Source organism: Canis lupus, chromosome X, assembly GCF_003254725.2.
Source record: "Canis lupus dingo isolate Sandy chromosome X, ASM325472v2, whole genome shotgun sequence".
In the NCBI taxonomy this organism is placed as follows: domain Eukaryota; kingdom Metazoa; phylum Chordata; class Mammalia; order Carnivora; family Canidae; genus Canis; species Canis lupus.
Genome location: NC_064281.1, coordinates 17,506,389 through 17,520,619, shown reverse-complemented (window position 1 = coordinate 17,520,619; position 14,231 = coordinate 17,506,389). Strand labels below are relative to the sequence as shown.

At 42.4% G+C, this 14,231-nt stretch overlaps 1 protein-coding gene and 1 long non-coding RNA gene across 4 annotated transcripts in view; one reads left to right on the top strand and one right to left on the bottom strand.

The window, feature by feature from the left end:
• The window catches only part of SMPX (small muscle protein X-linked), a 58,097-nt gene that overhangs the window by 19,327 nt on the left and 24,539 nt on the right, over nucleotides 1–14,231 (top strand). For all 3 annotated transcript variants that reach the window (XM_025438473.3, XM_025438466.3, XM_025438455.3), the window contains exons 3-4: nucleotides 1,665–1,751; nucleotides 7,615–7,763. In XM_025438473.3, the coding sequence (XP_025294258.1) occupies nucleotides 1,665–1,751; nucleotides 7,615–7,749 (222 nt within the window). In that variant the 3' untranslated portion in view covers nucleotides 7,750–7,763. The remainder of the gene's footprint in view (nucleotides 1–1,664; nucleotides 1,752–7,614; nucleotides 7,764–14,231) is intronic.
• On the bottom strand, nucleotides 5,510–9,533 carry LOC118353723 (uncharacterized). Its single transcript, XR_004813067.2, has 2 exons — nucleotides 8,919–9,533; nucleotides 5,510–8,159 (listed from the first exon to the last, which is right to left on the bottom strand). It is a non-coding gene; the product is annotated as an uncharacterized LOC118353723 (long non-coding RNA).

Genomic DNA, 14,231 nt, shown 5'->3' with positions numbered 1-14,231 from the left:
GCCAAAAAATAAAAATGTGCCAATTAAAAATTTAAGAAACCATTGGTTGTAAGACGCATTTTGATTTCAGAGATATTAAAAGAGGTGTATCCCGGAATTCATGAGGTATGCTACCATATTTGCCACCACAGAAGACGTATTTTCCCCCTTGCCTTATGCCCCTCCCTCCTCCCACTCTAGACCACCTGATATTTCCAGTAAGCAGAGGAATAGCATAGAAGGCTCAGCCTTAGACTTTCCAAAATGCTTCCGTCTAAAATTGTGTTGCACCTACCTATATTCTGGTATACATTGTACACACCGATAAAAATACTCTTTGGCTTCTTGGCCCTAGGAATGGTGATGTACCTGTTTTGATACTCTCTACGAACACTTTGGATCTGTTTCCTTTCTGTAGGATCGGCTTTATTCTAGTAGGAGAGTTTTAAAGACCCTAGGAGGAAGACATCACTTCCTGCTCTGGGGAGAACACAGATCTGCCAGGCTGCCTGAACATGGACCCTGGATATTTCCTATCTTGAGTTAAACATTCCTCTGGCAACAGAGCTCATATCAGGCAGTTCCAAATGGATCTACCACGTTTCCTAATAATTTTGTTTGATGTGGTACCAAAATTGCCCAAACTGTATCACCAGGTAGTAAAATATTTCATTCCCTTTGCTTGGGCATCATTTTCCTGCATAACATCAAAGTGCAATTTCAACTTTTCAGGTCTAAATACCCAATTACTCATATCCAAAAACTCATACACTTTATCGTAAGTGGAAAAATTATGTTCAACCTTAAAAAAAGTTTTTGTTTTCTTTTTAGAGAGAGAGCACGGGTGGAGGGGAGGGGCAGAAGGAGAGAGAGAATCTTTTTTTAAAAAATATTTTATTTGTTTGAGACAGAGCACAAGCCGGCAGAGTGTCAGAGGGAGAGGGAGGAAGAGAAGCAGGTTCCAGCTGAGCAGGAAGCTGGATGTGGGGCTTGATCCCAGGACTCCGGGATCATGACCTGAGCCAAAGGCTGCCATTGAACCGATTGAGTCACCCAGGCACCTCACACATTATCTTCATAAAGGACAAAAATCTATGAAGCGTGACACCAATGAACTTGAGTTTCCAGCACTCTCCTTACGCACTGATCTGCACAGTGGTGTACTGGGGAGAAGGTAGAGGAGCATCAATTATAGACATCTCAAGAAGTGCTGAAAAAATCATAGACATTATGGAAAGGAGGAGGTGGTTTAGCAGGTGTGAATGCGGCCCTCCTAGGGTGAATCTGAAGGAAGCTGAAGGAGGGCTAAGGAGTGGAATGGCTTCTATGGATGCTGTTTCCTCCTTTCCTATCATTATGTGTTCCTTCCCCATCTGAGGGAGAGAAAAATATTAAGCATCACAGGAGGGCAACAGCCGGAACAAAGTGTCTTAAAATTCTTCTATTCAACAGGGAATTGTGAAATCACTGCACAGACCTAAGGATGAGTTCCAGAAATTTGTAATAAATGGAAGTCACATTTTCCTTCACATATTTTTATTCTGTCATTATGGCAATTTTCTTGAGGTAAAAAGCTTTAAGGATGTACTTTCTAGATGCATTTCTCCTCGCAATGATTATGGTCTCTGAGAGCCATTGCAACTTCCTTTTTTGAGCTAAATCTTCCCTGCTTTTTTTTCTTTTAGGCAAATATCAACATCCCAATGGGAGCCTTTCGGCCGGGAGCTGGGCAACCTCCCAGAAGAAAAGAGTGTACTCCGGAAACGGAGGAGGTGAGGAGAATTTAGCTGGCAGAGCTCAGCCCTTTCTTTCCCCTCCAGCCTCCGGATGAGAGCGGGGCAGAGGCAAGGCAAGGCTTGGCTCTCCAGGACAAGGGAGGCATGAATGAATGTGGGTCAAGGAGTCACCACCCAGTAGATCCATTTCTTTGACTCTTAGCCACGAAACACACTGCTCCTCACTGCCCCTCAGCTCTTTAAGTGCCTGGCACAGTTACTTGAAGATGCTGAGTTTAACATGTAGTTTGTTGATTGAGGAAGTGTGTGCGCGTGTGTGTGCTGGGGGAATAGCCTCTCACATGCTCTTGGTCTGACAACAGTCACTAGCTCAGTAAGGTTTCACTCGGAGCTTATACTGAACCTACTAGAATGTCTTTAGTACAGCTTCTGATGAGTGACAAACCCCTGTGGGAGCTCAGGTAATAAGCACGTTAAATTACTTGTGGATTCAAACAAAAAGTCCCAATCTCTGGGTATTTCCTTTGAAAAGAGGACTTTGCAAAGGAGTCCATCAATTTCTGTCTTTTTTTCCTCCCGCTGATTCTTTACCTCTCCTCCAAATTCGGATGCCTGCTCGGCTGAAATGGAGGCCAAAGTGAGTAAGTGCATTAAATCGAGGAACCCCTCCATCCCGCCCCAAAGTCTGCATTTCTTCACCAGCTGTGCCTTTTCTGATGAAACCTGGAAGGTCTGATACTGAAAAAAAAATTCAGGTTTCAGACCATGTCATTCACATAAGACAAGGAAAATGGAATTAAACAAGGCCACAGGGCATAGCTAACTGTATTTCATCTTTTTAAAAAGGCTTTTTTTATTTTGAACTTTTGTAGGTGACCTCTTTGGTATTTGCCCTCAAAGAACACCTATCATCATTTCAAAGCTTCCTAATAAAACTTTGGTTGTCCCTCATCTAACCTTTTCTTCCTGTAAATAATTCCTGACATGGTCCTAAGTTAGTAGTTCCAGCCTCCTATCAATAGAAAGATAAGTTTTCAAAGAAGAAGTTGGAGTATTTGAGTGACACCACCAAGGTCTGGAATTTCCACCACTAAGTCACCTTTGATGAATAAAAATTTTGAACATATAAGTTGAAACGACCCAGCACTACCCTGCATTTCTGGTACATAATTTCAAACTCTGACGCTGCCGACTTGGCTATCTAGTTCACTCCTGAATATGAGCCCTCCCTCTGGGATTTTGGTCAAGCATTTCTGAGTCTGTGTCTGCCAAATAGGATTCACTCTTGTCCTCAGAGCTTTGCTGAGAGGACTCAGCGATATAATGGAAATGGCACAGCCTAGCAAGCGTTCAGTAAATGATTGGCCATCAATTGATCTAATTATCTAATTTTCATGAAGGACTCCCAGGCCTATTATCTGGCGTATTGTAAGAAATAGGCATGGGGAGGTTGAAGAAAGGACAGTGAAATTCTTCCCACACCTCTGTAATTAGGTTTTCTTCCCATGCTTCCTTAAGCTGTGTCTGTCACTCCCATGCCAGTCTGTCAGAAGGTAGCTTGACCCGGTTTTCTCACTAAACTGACGGATGTAACAGTTGTTTTGGAGGGTTGCATCTCATCTTCCCTCTGCGGTAAAGATGACCCTCAGTTCTTCACTGTACAACTGGTGCTTTCCTCCTCACAAGTGTCCCAGTCAGGGGGTTGGGAAAGCACTTTGCTCTCACACTTGTCTGATGGTTCCAGCACATTCTAAAATAGACAAGAACTGATATAGCCTGTTTGTGAACACCTACTTTATGATAAGCCACATGTACAGATGGCTAATCAATATTCTGCACAGGATGAAAGGAGTGAGGTATCCACAGAGATCCAGAGACTCCAGGAGTGTTTCTTGAAGTGAGCTGTACCTTTCTCATGGGGCTCCATGGGCTGGGATGGTGGTATTCTGTTCCTGTAAGAGCAGAAATGAGCTCTCTCGGGGCTTGTGGGGTCTTAGGTAGGGTTAGGATCTAATGACTCAAAGTCTGGCCCGGACCTTGGAATGAGTTTCTCATGGAAACAACATTGCATGGGGAACAGTTAGGCAGCGTGGCTTGGCTACAAGGGGCATTAAGTAGGATTTTGTGGGTTTGCCCCCTTTCGTCCTGTAGTTTGGAGGGAAAAATGGAATCTGAAATAAAAATAACTTCTACAGCCACACTTCCAAAAAATTTTCTAGTTCGCAAACCTGGAATTGCTTACATAGTTAGCTTTGGGATTTGTAGCCTAGCCTTGCATTAAGATAATCACTGTATAAAATGGAGATTATAACACAGCATCCCTGAACACAATAGGCCACCTCGATCACAGACAGTAGCTCCCCCATCTCAGTGCTGACGCCATCTCCTATGTGAAGAGGATGTACCCCAGCAGGAAGCCAAGATCAGCCTTTGGCTGTCTGACAAGGCCTGTGAGCACTGGCTGGGTCTTCAGCCCACCTATGGTCTCTGTGAGCCCTTTACTCTGCTCACAGAGCTGGAGCGCACCCTCCGTCTGCTCGGCCCAGCCAGTGTTGGCATGTGCCCGACATAGAGGCCTTACAGCCAAATCCTTACAAGCAGGGCCCATCTTTTGGATAATACAAGGCAGCTGCTTGCCTCGAGTGATTTGAAGGGTATTGACAAGCCTCCACTCTGCCTCTCAAATCTCTTTTTTGACCATAATTCCATCATTATTAAGCCAGAAAATAGCATGTTGGGCCTTTCTGTTAATTATTTCCCTCTCCACCTTGTGCCCTTACAAGATGCAAACACACTGCTTAATTCTGGTCTCACTACTTACTAGCTGTGAGGCCGTGGGCAATTTTCTTACTCTTTCCCTCCCTGCCCTGGGCCTCAGTTTCCTCAACTACACAACAGGGACAATAGCAGATTTATAGCATTGGTGTGAGGATTCAATGAGTTAGCCTTTGTAACTTAGAACAGCTAGCAGTGTGGTTGCTCTTAGTACTAAGTCCTCAGTGTCTGAGCACAGACGAGCACAGCAGACTCCATCACCCCACAGAGGGGAGGTTAGGGGAGATCTCAATAGGGTGTCTGGTAGTAAAGGGGGAGATGGAGGCAAGATAGCCAGAAAATGGTTCACCATTTCGCCACATTTTACAAATACTTTGTCAGTGCCCCCAGGGGAATGTTTCCCTTGACAACAGCCATTCCCAAAACTGGTAAAGTGCTCCGGCTGATAAGCCCTCTCTCGAGCTCTCTTTATCTCAACCAAAGAAAGTCTTCCATGTCCCTTCTCAGTTCAAATATCTATGTACAAAAGGAAAAAAAAAGTATTATGCATTAGCCAAATGGAGCCATCTGGAGCCCTGCCAACTCATGCCTTTATTTATTATAATTCTTATAATAAATTTATAGAAGAAATAGGATCTGATTACCATTTTTTAAAAGATGAGAGAAGTTTCAGTTAAGAATATGCACCACCATTAACCCCTTCTTGAGTCAATGTCATGTCTACTTATTGAATATATCCATTTATAATTTCCATCATATGTGACCGTGCCAAATCAAGTGCTAAAAGTCTTACCTTATAAGAAAAGCCCAGTACATTGAGGTTTTAATAATTTGGAAGTGGCTAATATTAAATATTATCATCCTCTATCCGTGTATGTTCACATAGTAAATCTTTGCATATAGACACATAACTACACACAGCGGCTTTATGCGTTAAATGTGCCAATATAGCACATTTTGATATTACAAACACAGTGAATGTGACGTACCCAGGAACTTAACAGAAGGAATTAGAGACATTTTTCTTCTTCATGCTTCTTTATTAAGCTCTACCCACCTAACAACCATGGGAACATTCATAAGTGAGGAAACATTTTTCATTTCAGTGCTACACATATTTAAAAAAAAAACCAATTTATAGCCTTGTTTAAAACCTCTTTCCAAAAGCCTAGCAAAGAACACTTTTGAATACCTGGTGCTCCAAGTGGATGTTTAATAGTTTTAATTATTGCTTCTAAATCTGCATTTATAAATGATAAATGTGTATCCTTGATAAAAGGAAGCCAATCCTATGGCTCTGTACGTTGGCCTGAGGAAACATTATTTTCCAGATATTTACAACAGGTACAGTCTACACTGAATCTACACTGAATCACATTTTGTGTGGGTGACACATTAGCTCTTTCATCAGTGTTGTGCCAACATTCAAAGAAAATGACTACAGGAGAAACCATTAGTCCTTAGAAGAACAGCACGTTAATATTTTATATTTCTACTCACCCCTCAAACAGGCAATTCTATAAAGGACATGACTACCAAATAATTGGTTAGAGGTTGGGACTCTTGAACAGTTTCTTCCCTTTCCCTGTAGGTTCGAGACATTTTGAGAACTAGATGTAGGAGCCAGATGGAGGCAAAGCCCAGCATTAGCTTGAATACCCAGGTCACAGGGCTGCCTGGTTAGGCTGGCAACAAGTATGGGCATAGGGCTTGAACCACAGGCAAAGGTGTGGTTTCTTACTCCTTTTCCCTGAAACTGTATTGGTTTACTCAGTTGTTGGCCAAACAGATGAAGCCCTGCCAGTCCCACATCTTGACTGTGTTAGTTTGGGTCCTCCAAGAAGCCCACAGAACGATGGGTTTGGACATACAAGATATTTATTGGCAAAACCACTTGTAAGGAAGAATGGGAGGGTGGTTGGATGTGACGTGGGTGAAGAAGAGTGGGACAGCGGATGGGGGCAAAACCTCTTAGACCTCACTGCTGTTCTAAGGAAAATTCTCGAGCTGAAGTTCCTTCCCAAGAGTCTCTTGTCTCCCGGGAACAGGCTGGCTTCAGGATCCTGTGACACTCAGTCATTGGGCACGAGCAGAGCAGCCGTGGGAAGTGTGATCTCAGTGTGGTGATGGGCGGCTTGTAGGGCGAAGCAGCTGGGGCCAGTTATCTAATTACCCTGCCGGGAGAAAACTGATCGGAGAGGCGTGCTCCTGTGGCTGCCACGGTGATCAAATGTTCCTCCAACATCTCTCTTCTAGGGCCAGAGAATATGCTCCCCACCTCTACCATAGGAACAATGAGCTCATAAGCAACTTTTTTCTATAGTAATGACTTGGGGGTTGTAGGAGCCACATACAGCCACTGATCTCATTGTTACAGTCACTGTTAATATGTATGTTTGGCGTATGTACACAGGCATATATTTGCCATTATGGTACATTCTTGGGATTAATCAGCTAAACAATAATGGGCAAGTGTGCATGTCTGTACCAGGCATTATAGGAGCCACAAAAAAAAAAAATATAGGATGTGGTCTCGCCCTAAAGCTGCAACAATATAAAAACATTAAATAATAGGAAATTTCAAATAGCTCCTAAAGCTGGGAGGGAGAACTGGGCCTCCTCTGTGACTCCACCTCATCCCACCCACATTCAAGAAGGTTTTGCTTATATAAATACTAGTTTGTTTATGCTTCCCAGAGATGTTATTGGAACAAAGGCTGGCAGCTACTGCACCCCAAAGAAAAATATTTTTAAGCTTCTGGACTAAGTCATTGTTAGAGCCAACTGTGTACTAACATTCTACAAATCTCTGCTGTGCAGGCATATTAGGATCCTAAGATACGAAATTAAATTCGCTCTCGTAAGGTGCTTCTCCTGGAAACACAAATCCTAACTAGTCATAATGTTTGTTAGTTTTCAGGCATTGAATAGTACTCCTGTGTTTTCTAAGTCACATGGAGATGACTTGTTTTCTTCTTCTAACTTTATTTCATATTCGTCTACAAACTTCAGATCTTCTGGAAGCTCCGAGGGTGTCTCAACAGCGCAGGAACAAGTGACAGAGAGCCCAAATGCCTTTTTTTTTTCAGAGAGCCCATCCCTTCTTACTTTTCTTTCTCTTCAGGGTGCTCCTCCCACCTCGGATGAGGAGAAGAAGCCAATGCCAGGAGCGAAGAAACTTCCAGGACCTGCGGTCAACCTATCAGAGATCCAGAACATTAAAAGCGAACTGAAGTATGTCCCCAAAGCTGAGCAGTAGTTGGAAGAAAGAAGGTGAGTGAAAAATTATTTCCTTCCACTTAAAAAGACTGCTATAAAATGGGTTACGGAAGCCTTCCCCAGAGGGAGTCTGGGATTCCAGAAGCATTCATTAAGCTCCAGGGCCTTCAGTTTAGACCAGTTTTTCTGATGCAAAGATTTCCTGGTAAAGCCGAGCTTCGGGGCCTGTCATATTTCATAACCAGCTGGAGAGCCATAGAGGATGTTTGTCTGCCAACCCCTTTCTGGTCACCTTCTTTGCTGGGGGAGAGCAGGGTTGGGAGTGGGCCCTGGGGAGCTTTTCATCTTGGGGTCCCTCATTCCACGCCTCAGTTTCCCCACCCAGATGCCACGAAGAGTGACGAGCTTAGTCTTCAGGAGAGGCTCATGGGAGCAAGGTGTTGAGGAGGTCTGGAAGTGTAAAGAGGGTAGGGATCAGTTCAGGCCTTGACAGGAATAACCCAGATGTGTGCAGAGCAGACCAAGGGGCCCCAGTGATGACTCAGAATGTGCACGAGGGAAGAGCAGGCTCAAAACTGTACCTGCCACCCTCCCAAGGAGGCAGTGCAGGCAGGGCCTGTGACCTTATTTTTATTGTTAATGGATCTGTTCAATCATGACCCTCTGGTGAGGGCTCAGCCCGGCCCTGCGTCTGCAGACCTGACAGGTGCGGACTGGTTTGCGAATTTTGCCAGCAGGGGGCGTGTGGAATCGGCCTGTCCTCTCTTTCCAGCTCTCTCCTGGGAACCTGAGAGCAAATCTACTTTATCCAACATTACTGAATCCCACCATGCACAGTTTATTCCGTTTCTTAAGCAGAAGTTTAAGTTCAGAAGAGAGGAATCTACATTGGTAACACAAAACAGGTCTTTATCTGGCTGACTGCCCATTCATTCGTTTGTTCATCAACTCACCCATTTCTTCAATATTTGCTGAGCATCCCCTATGTGCTGAGCAGTAGAGACGTGTGTTAATCATATGCCATGTGCCAGATACTGTATGAAGAGCATCACATCCATCGTTTCTGATACCCACTTATTGCTCCCATTCTTGAGATGAATCTTACAGAAAGACTGGTTTTCCCTGTCTGTCATGCATCCTCAAGAGGGCATGTGACTTCAAAGTTAGTGCTGTCACTTACGTGTTATTCACCCCTTCCTCCCACCGTACCTTACAGAGGTATCACACGCTCCCTATGGGTGTCAGGGTGACCTCTGGCCATGTAGGTCAAGGCAAGCACAGCACTGGAGCCCTGCTGAGCCTTCTCCTGTAGACATAACGAAGAATAGAACATTCTCTGAGATAATCCCAAGTGTAATGGCAATGTTACTTGTGTCACGCTTATGCCGGCTTACTAGAACATTTCCAAGTTAGCTCTACGGAAAAGATTTCTTTATGGTACAGAGAAAGAGGAGCTGTTTTGAGTTAAAATAACACAACACAGTATCTAGTGTTTTCAGCACAGTTACATAAAAGAACAAAGGAGTAAGAATAAAATACAGTGGATTCTATGACTCTAGAATGAATCCCAGGAACCTGGCCAGGGCCCAAGTGACGCAAGCAGGAACTGACCTGAGGTGCAGTGACAAACACTTATTATTTATGACAGAATGAAACAAGTTGATGATGAGCATCATTACACTCTGCCCTGCTTATATAGCCAAGCTGAGATGAAATACTGCAATATGCTTGGGACAAAGCTGCAGAACTTTCTTGTGAGAAACCCCGGGGAAGGGAAATAAACGTTGTGTAATATTTATTATCATCACCCAACCAAGGCCAGTTAGACACATGAATCTTTAATGTAAACTTTAAAGGACTTTGCTCTTATGAAATTCATGTCGACCTAAATTTAACCCTGGTTACGGTTTCAGAAGAACTTGGTTTTGAAGATTCAAAGGAATGCTGTTTTAAAATGAGCTCAGAGAGGATCTTGAAGTGTTATCTGGCAGTGAGTGTGCAGCCTTGGATCTATGGTTACAGCAATGGGGAACAATATCAACTCAATAAAATACCGAAAAGTTACCAGATAGCCAGGACAAGTTTTTCTTACTTCATTTTCTCAGAGAAGACTATAATGATTCTTTTTCCCTGAACAAATTCTAATAATGCAAAACCACTCAGAGAGGCCTATTTTTCCTTATTCTTACAGGAATGTGAAAACCTAACGTTGTCACGGTAATTGATCTGAATTCCTAATGAGTACAGTCATTGTTTTAAGCCAAGGAATGACCTTTATTTCTTGTAGCAGAGGTAGTAGGCTGGTTTGCTTTTGACGTACTAATTCTTCTCCCACAATTATGTCAGATTTTGAGACTTCCATGGTCATGGTTTGTGGTCACAGAGGGAGAGCCTTTTTTTTTAACATTGACTCATTCAGTGGACTCATAAGGCGTAAATATCCTGGACCAGCCATCATTTAGCCCCTTACTGGTTGGCCTGATTTCCTCCTTCTGGGCTACCTCTTTGTCTTTGCTGCTTGATCAGGAATCTCCTGTGTCTACAGTCAGAAGCTACCATTGGCTTGTTTCTTTATAGCTATAGCAGATTCCACCTCAGACTTCATAGATAGGGATCTGGGGAACCCAAAGGACTGCTCAGGGCTGGTGTCCAGCAAGCTGGGTGTCCTTTTCTGTTCCCTCTCTATCCTCCGATCAGACCACAGGTGCCCAGTAAAGAGCCTCTAGCTCTGTACCATGGCATTTTCTTCATTATGTGCTAAGATATATAGATGTCAAACTTGGTCTCCACTCTAGGGATACTTTGATCTTGGTGGAAAGATAAAATACTTCAAAAGGCAACTCAAGAATTAGCAGCTCAGTGATTCAAGATATCCAATGACTGTTTATGATCCTCTAAGTAGGCAGGAAAGATAACTGATGTTATGATTTATGAGAGGGGTAACTTGTGATGATTTTGTGTCAGGGACAGTTTGAAGGAGGTAGTGGGAATGGGATGGTTTAATAGAGGCCCAGAATTAGCCTCTGGACATATGGAATGTCCAGAACATCATTAATAGACAAGCCTAGTGAGATCAAACAGTTCCTCTAGGGCAACGTCCTTAAACTTCTGGAGTGGAGCAAAACAAGATCGTACAACCAGCCCACACCATCTCTTCTCTTCTTCCAGTGGTAAAAAAAACTCAGTGTTTTTTTTTTTTTTTAAAGAACTCAGTGTTAACAAAGCATTGGGAAGGAACAAAATAAGTATCAAAGTGGTAGCAATACAGCAATCACAAGAAAAATGGTTAACAAAGGGTAAACCCTAAGAATAAATCTACAATTATGTTAACGAGCACAAACAGCAGCAATTGAAAGTCCTGGGACCCATGAAGCACTAGAGAGAAACTGTTGTTCTGAAGTTGCAGGAATTCTTCCTCTCTGTGTTGGACATTACAGTATGGCCACATGTTGTGTGGCAGCCAGACTTCATGGTTACATACTAAACCAGGGCTTCAGAAAGATGCGAAATTTAGTGATTCCTAATAATTCGCTTAATAGCTTTTGGCTATGCATGGACTTAATCCCCATCTGCCATTAAGAACTGAAGAAAGCACTCGCATTTTTGCATTAGGAAGACTTTTGAGGTCAACCAGTGGGTATTGGACCATTCTCTGAGAAACACTGTGGTAGGGCATGGAGAGTGAGTTCAAATGATCCGCAATGCTTGTGTGGTCATACACAGCCCCATGATCTCGAGCTGGCCTCTATCCCATACCCCACATCAGCCAACCAGCCTTGCTTCTGGATTTCTTTGACAAGAACCATCATAATGCCTTGATAGAGGAGGTATGCCTTCTTCCAGCACTCTGCCCCACCCCTAGCATCTTCTGTTTACGCCATCACAATATTTACCAAAGTGATGTATTGGTTTCCTTGTTTATACCTTCTTTATGATGCTAGGATATAGCTTCTTTTTTTTTTTCAGGATATAGCTTAAAGGCTGGGGGGGGGGCACCTGATATGTCATGAGCATGTAAGGCATGTCTGTAGAATGTTACTGGTGCTGTGACCATAGCAAGTTTGGTGGTCCCTAAAAATGTGTTCTTGTAGACTCCCCAAGTCCTTGTATTCTCATGGGGATTACTATTTAAAAGCAAGACTAGCTTTTCTTGCCAGGTCTGAAAGTAACATTGAGACCACGATCAAGGTCTCAGAAATTTGACTTGAATTCACTGATTTTAACTTCATTATTCCTCTGGGAAACCAAAAATTTGGAGAAGATGTCACCTTTGGTTCATAGTCTTCAAAGGGAGAAAAACATGTAAAACCAGAAGAAAATAATTTACTTATCAAGAGTTATTTGGATTTATTTTTCAAAGACCATCTAGGTCCAGATAAGACATATTTACCAACCATTCATCCAGATGTCATTTCTGCTAGAAGAGAACATAAGGCGTTCATTACTCTTAAATGTTAACTACTATGCATCACCATTGTTCCTGCTGATTCAAGGGCTAATTTTGAGAGTGTTGGCAGGAGGGCAAATTGATGTACCCAGACATTTGATGAAAAGTGCATTTAGTACCTAACAACAGACCCCTGAAATACATGATTCATAGTTACAAAATTAAAGGAAGAAACAGTTCAACAATAAGAACAGGATAATTTAATACCCCACTTTCAACAGTGGACAGAAGTAGACAGAAGATCAACAAGGAAACTGTCTTAGTCTTTTGTTATATAGTCTTTTGCTATATAACAGTATACCTTAGACTGGGGGGCTTATAAATAACAGAAATTTATTTTTTCACAGCTCAGGAAACTGAGAAGTCTAAGATAGAGATGCCGACAGATTTGGGGTCTGATGAGGCCCTGCTTCCTGGTTTATTTTTTTTAATAATAAATTAATTTTTTATTGGTGTTCAGTTTGCCAACATACAGAATAACATCCAGTGCTCATCCCGTCAAGTGCCCACCTCAGTGCCCGCCACCCAGTCACCCCACCCCCCGCCCACCTCCCCTTCCACCACCCCTAGTTCGTTTCCCAGAGTTAGGAGTCTGCTTCCTTATAGATGGCCATTATCTAACTGGATCCTCACATAGTGGAAGGGATAAGGGAGTTCTCTGGGGTCTCCTTTATAAGGGCACGAATCCCATTCAACAGGGCTCCCCTCTCATGACCTAGTCACCTCCCAAAGGCCCCACCTCCAAATGCCATCACATTGGGATTACATTTCACCATATGAATTTGCATGGATATAAACATTCAGTCTACAGCAGAAATAGAAGACTTGAATAATACTATCAACCAACTATACCTAAGAGACATTTATGAAACATTCCACCCAACAACAGAAGAAAACACATTCTTCTCACGTGTACATGGCATATTGTCAGGACAAGCCACAGGTTAGGCCATAAAGCAAGTCCCAATAAGTTTAAATGGACTGAAATCATGCAAAGTATGTTCTTGGACCACAGTAGAATGAAAGTAGAAATCAGTTATAGAAGAAAGTTTGGGAAATCCCCAAGTTGTGAAACTTAAATACCACACTCCTGAATAAACCAATGAGTGAAAGAAGAAATCACGAGGGGAATCAGAAAATACTTTGAGACAAACAAAACCGAAAAGACAATATACCAAACTTGTGGGATGCGGTGAAAGCAGTGCTTAGAGGGAAATTTACGGTTCTAGACACTTACATTAAAGAAGAAGAAAGGTATCAGTAACCAACCAATCAAATCAATATTAGCAGCTCTATTTTTGGAAACCATGCCCTTTATTATTTTAAACTTAATTGATACCTACATATGTGGCAGATGATTAAATTGATGTGTAAATGGAAATATCTTTCCTTTCAAAGTAAGATGTAATATGCCTTAAAAATCAATTCGTATATACTATAACAAAACAGAAGGTGGGAAATAGAAAATAATCACCCATAAGATCACCATTTTAGCATTATACTCATTTTGATAGCTGCCCCATTTTGATTTCCTCTACGTTTACATATAAGATACAGCAACAAAGTTGCTGATATGGGATTTGGGGTTATCAGGGCATGGAAGGTTTGGTCTCATTACCTTCTACCTTTGCAATTTTGAGCTCAGGGTCTCTATCCCCTCATTTCATAAAAAGCAGAAAGCAGTGTCTTCCTCACAGGGTAGCTGTGAAGGATCAGGGAGATGGAGAGATTTAAGAAAGTGTAGGTGGGCATGGCACCCAGGGCAGGGTAATTATGCAAAGATGGGAACTGGTTCTCCTTTTACTTTTTCTTTACATAACGTCATTCACAGCACGCGTATGATTTCATATCTTGCTTTTTCCACACTACATTTTCTCAGAAGAATATTTTTTATGTTGCTTTGTGGCCTTCAGAATTAAGATGATTTATTTCTCATAGTGCTTGGCTTATCATGATTTCATAACCTTTTCCCTTTTCCAGAAGACAAAGGACTGATTTATGGTTGCTACACAGAACTAAATTTAAAAAAAAGAAAAAAAAACTTCTCTAAATATCTTCTTTGATTTGCTGGAAAT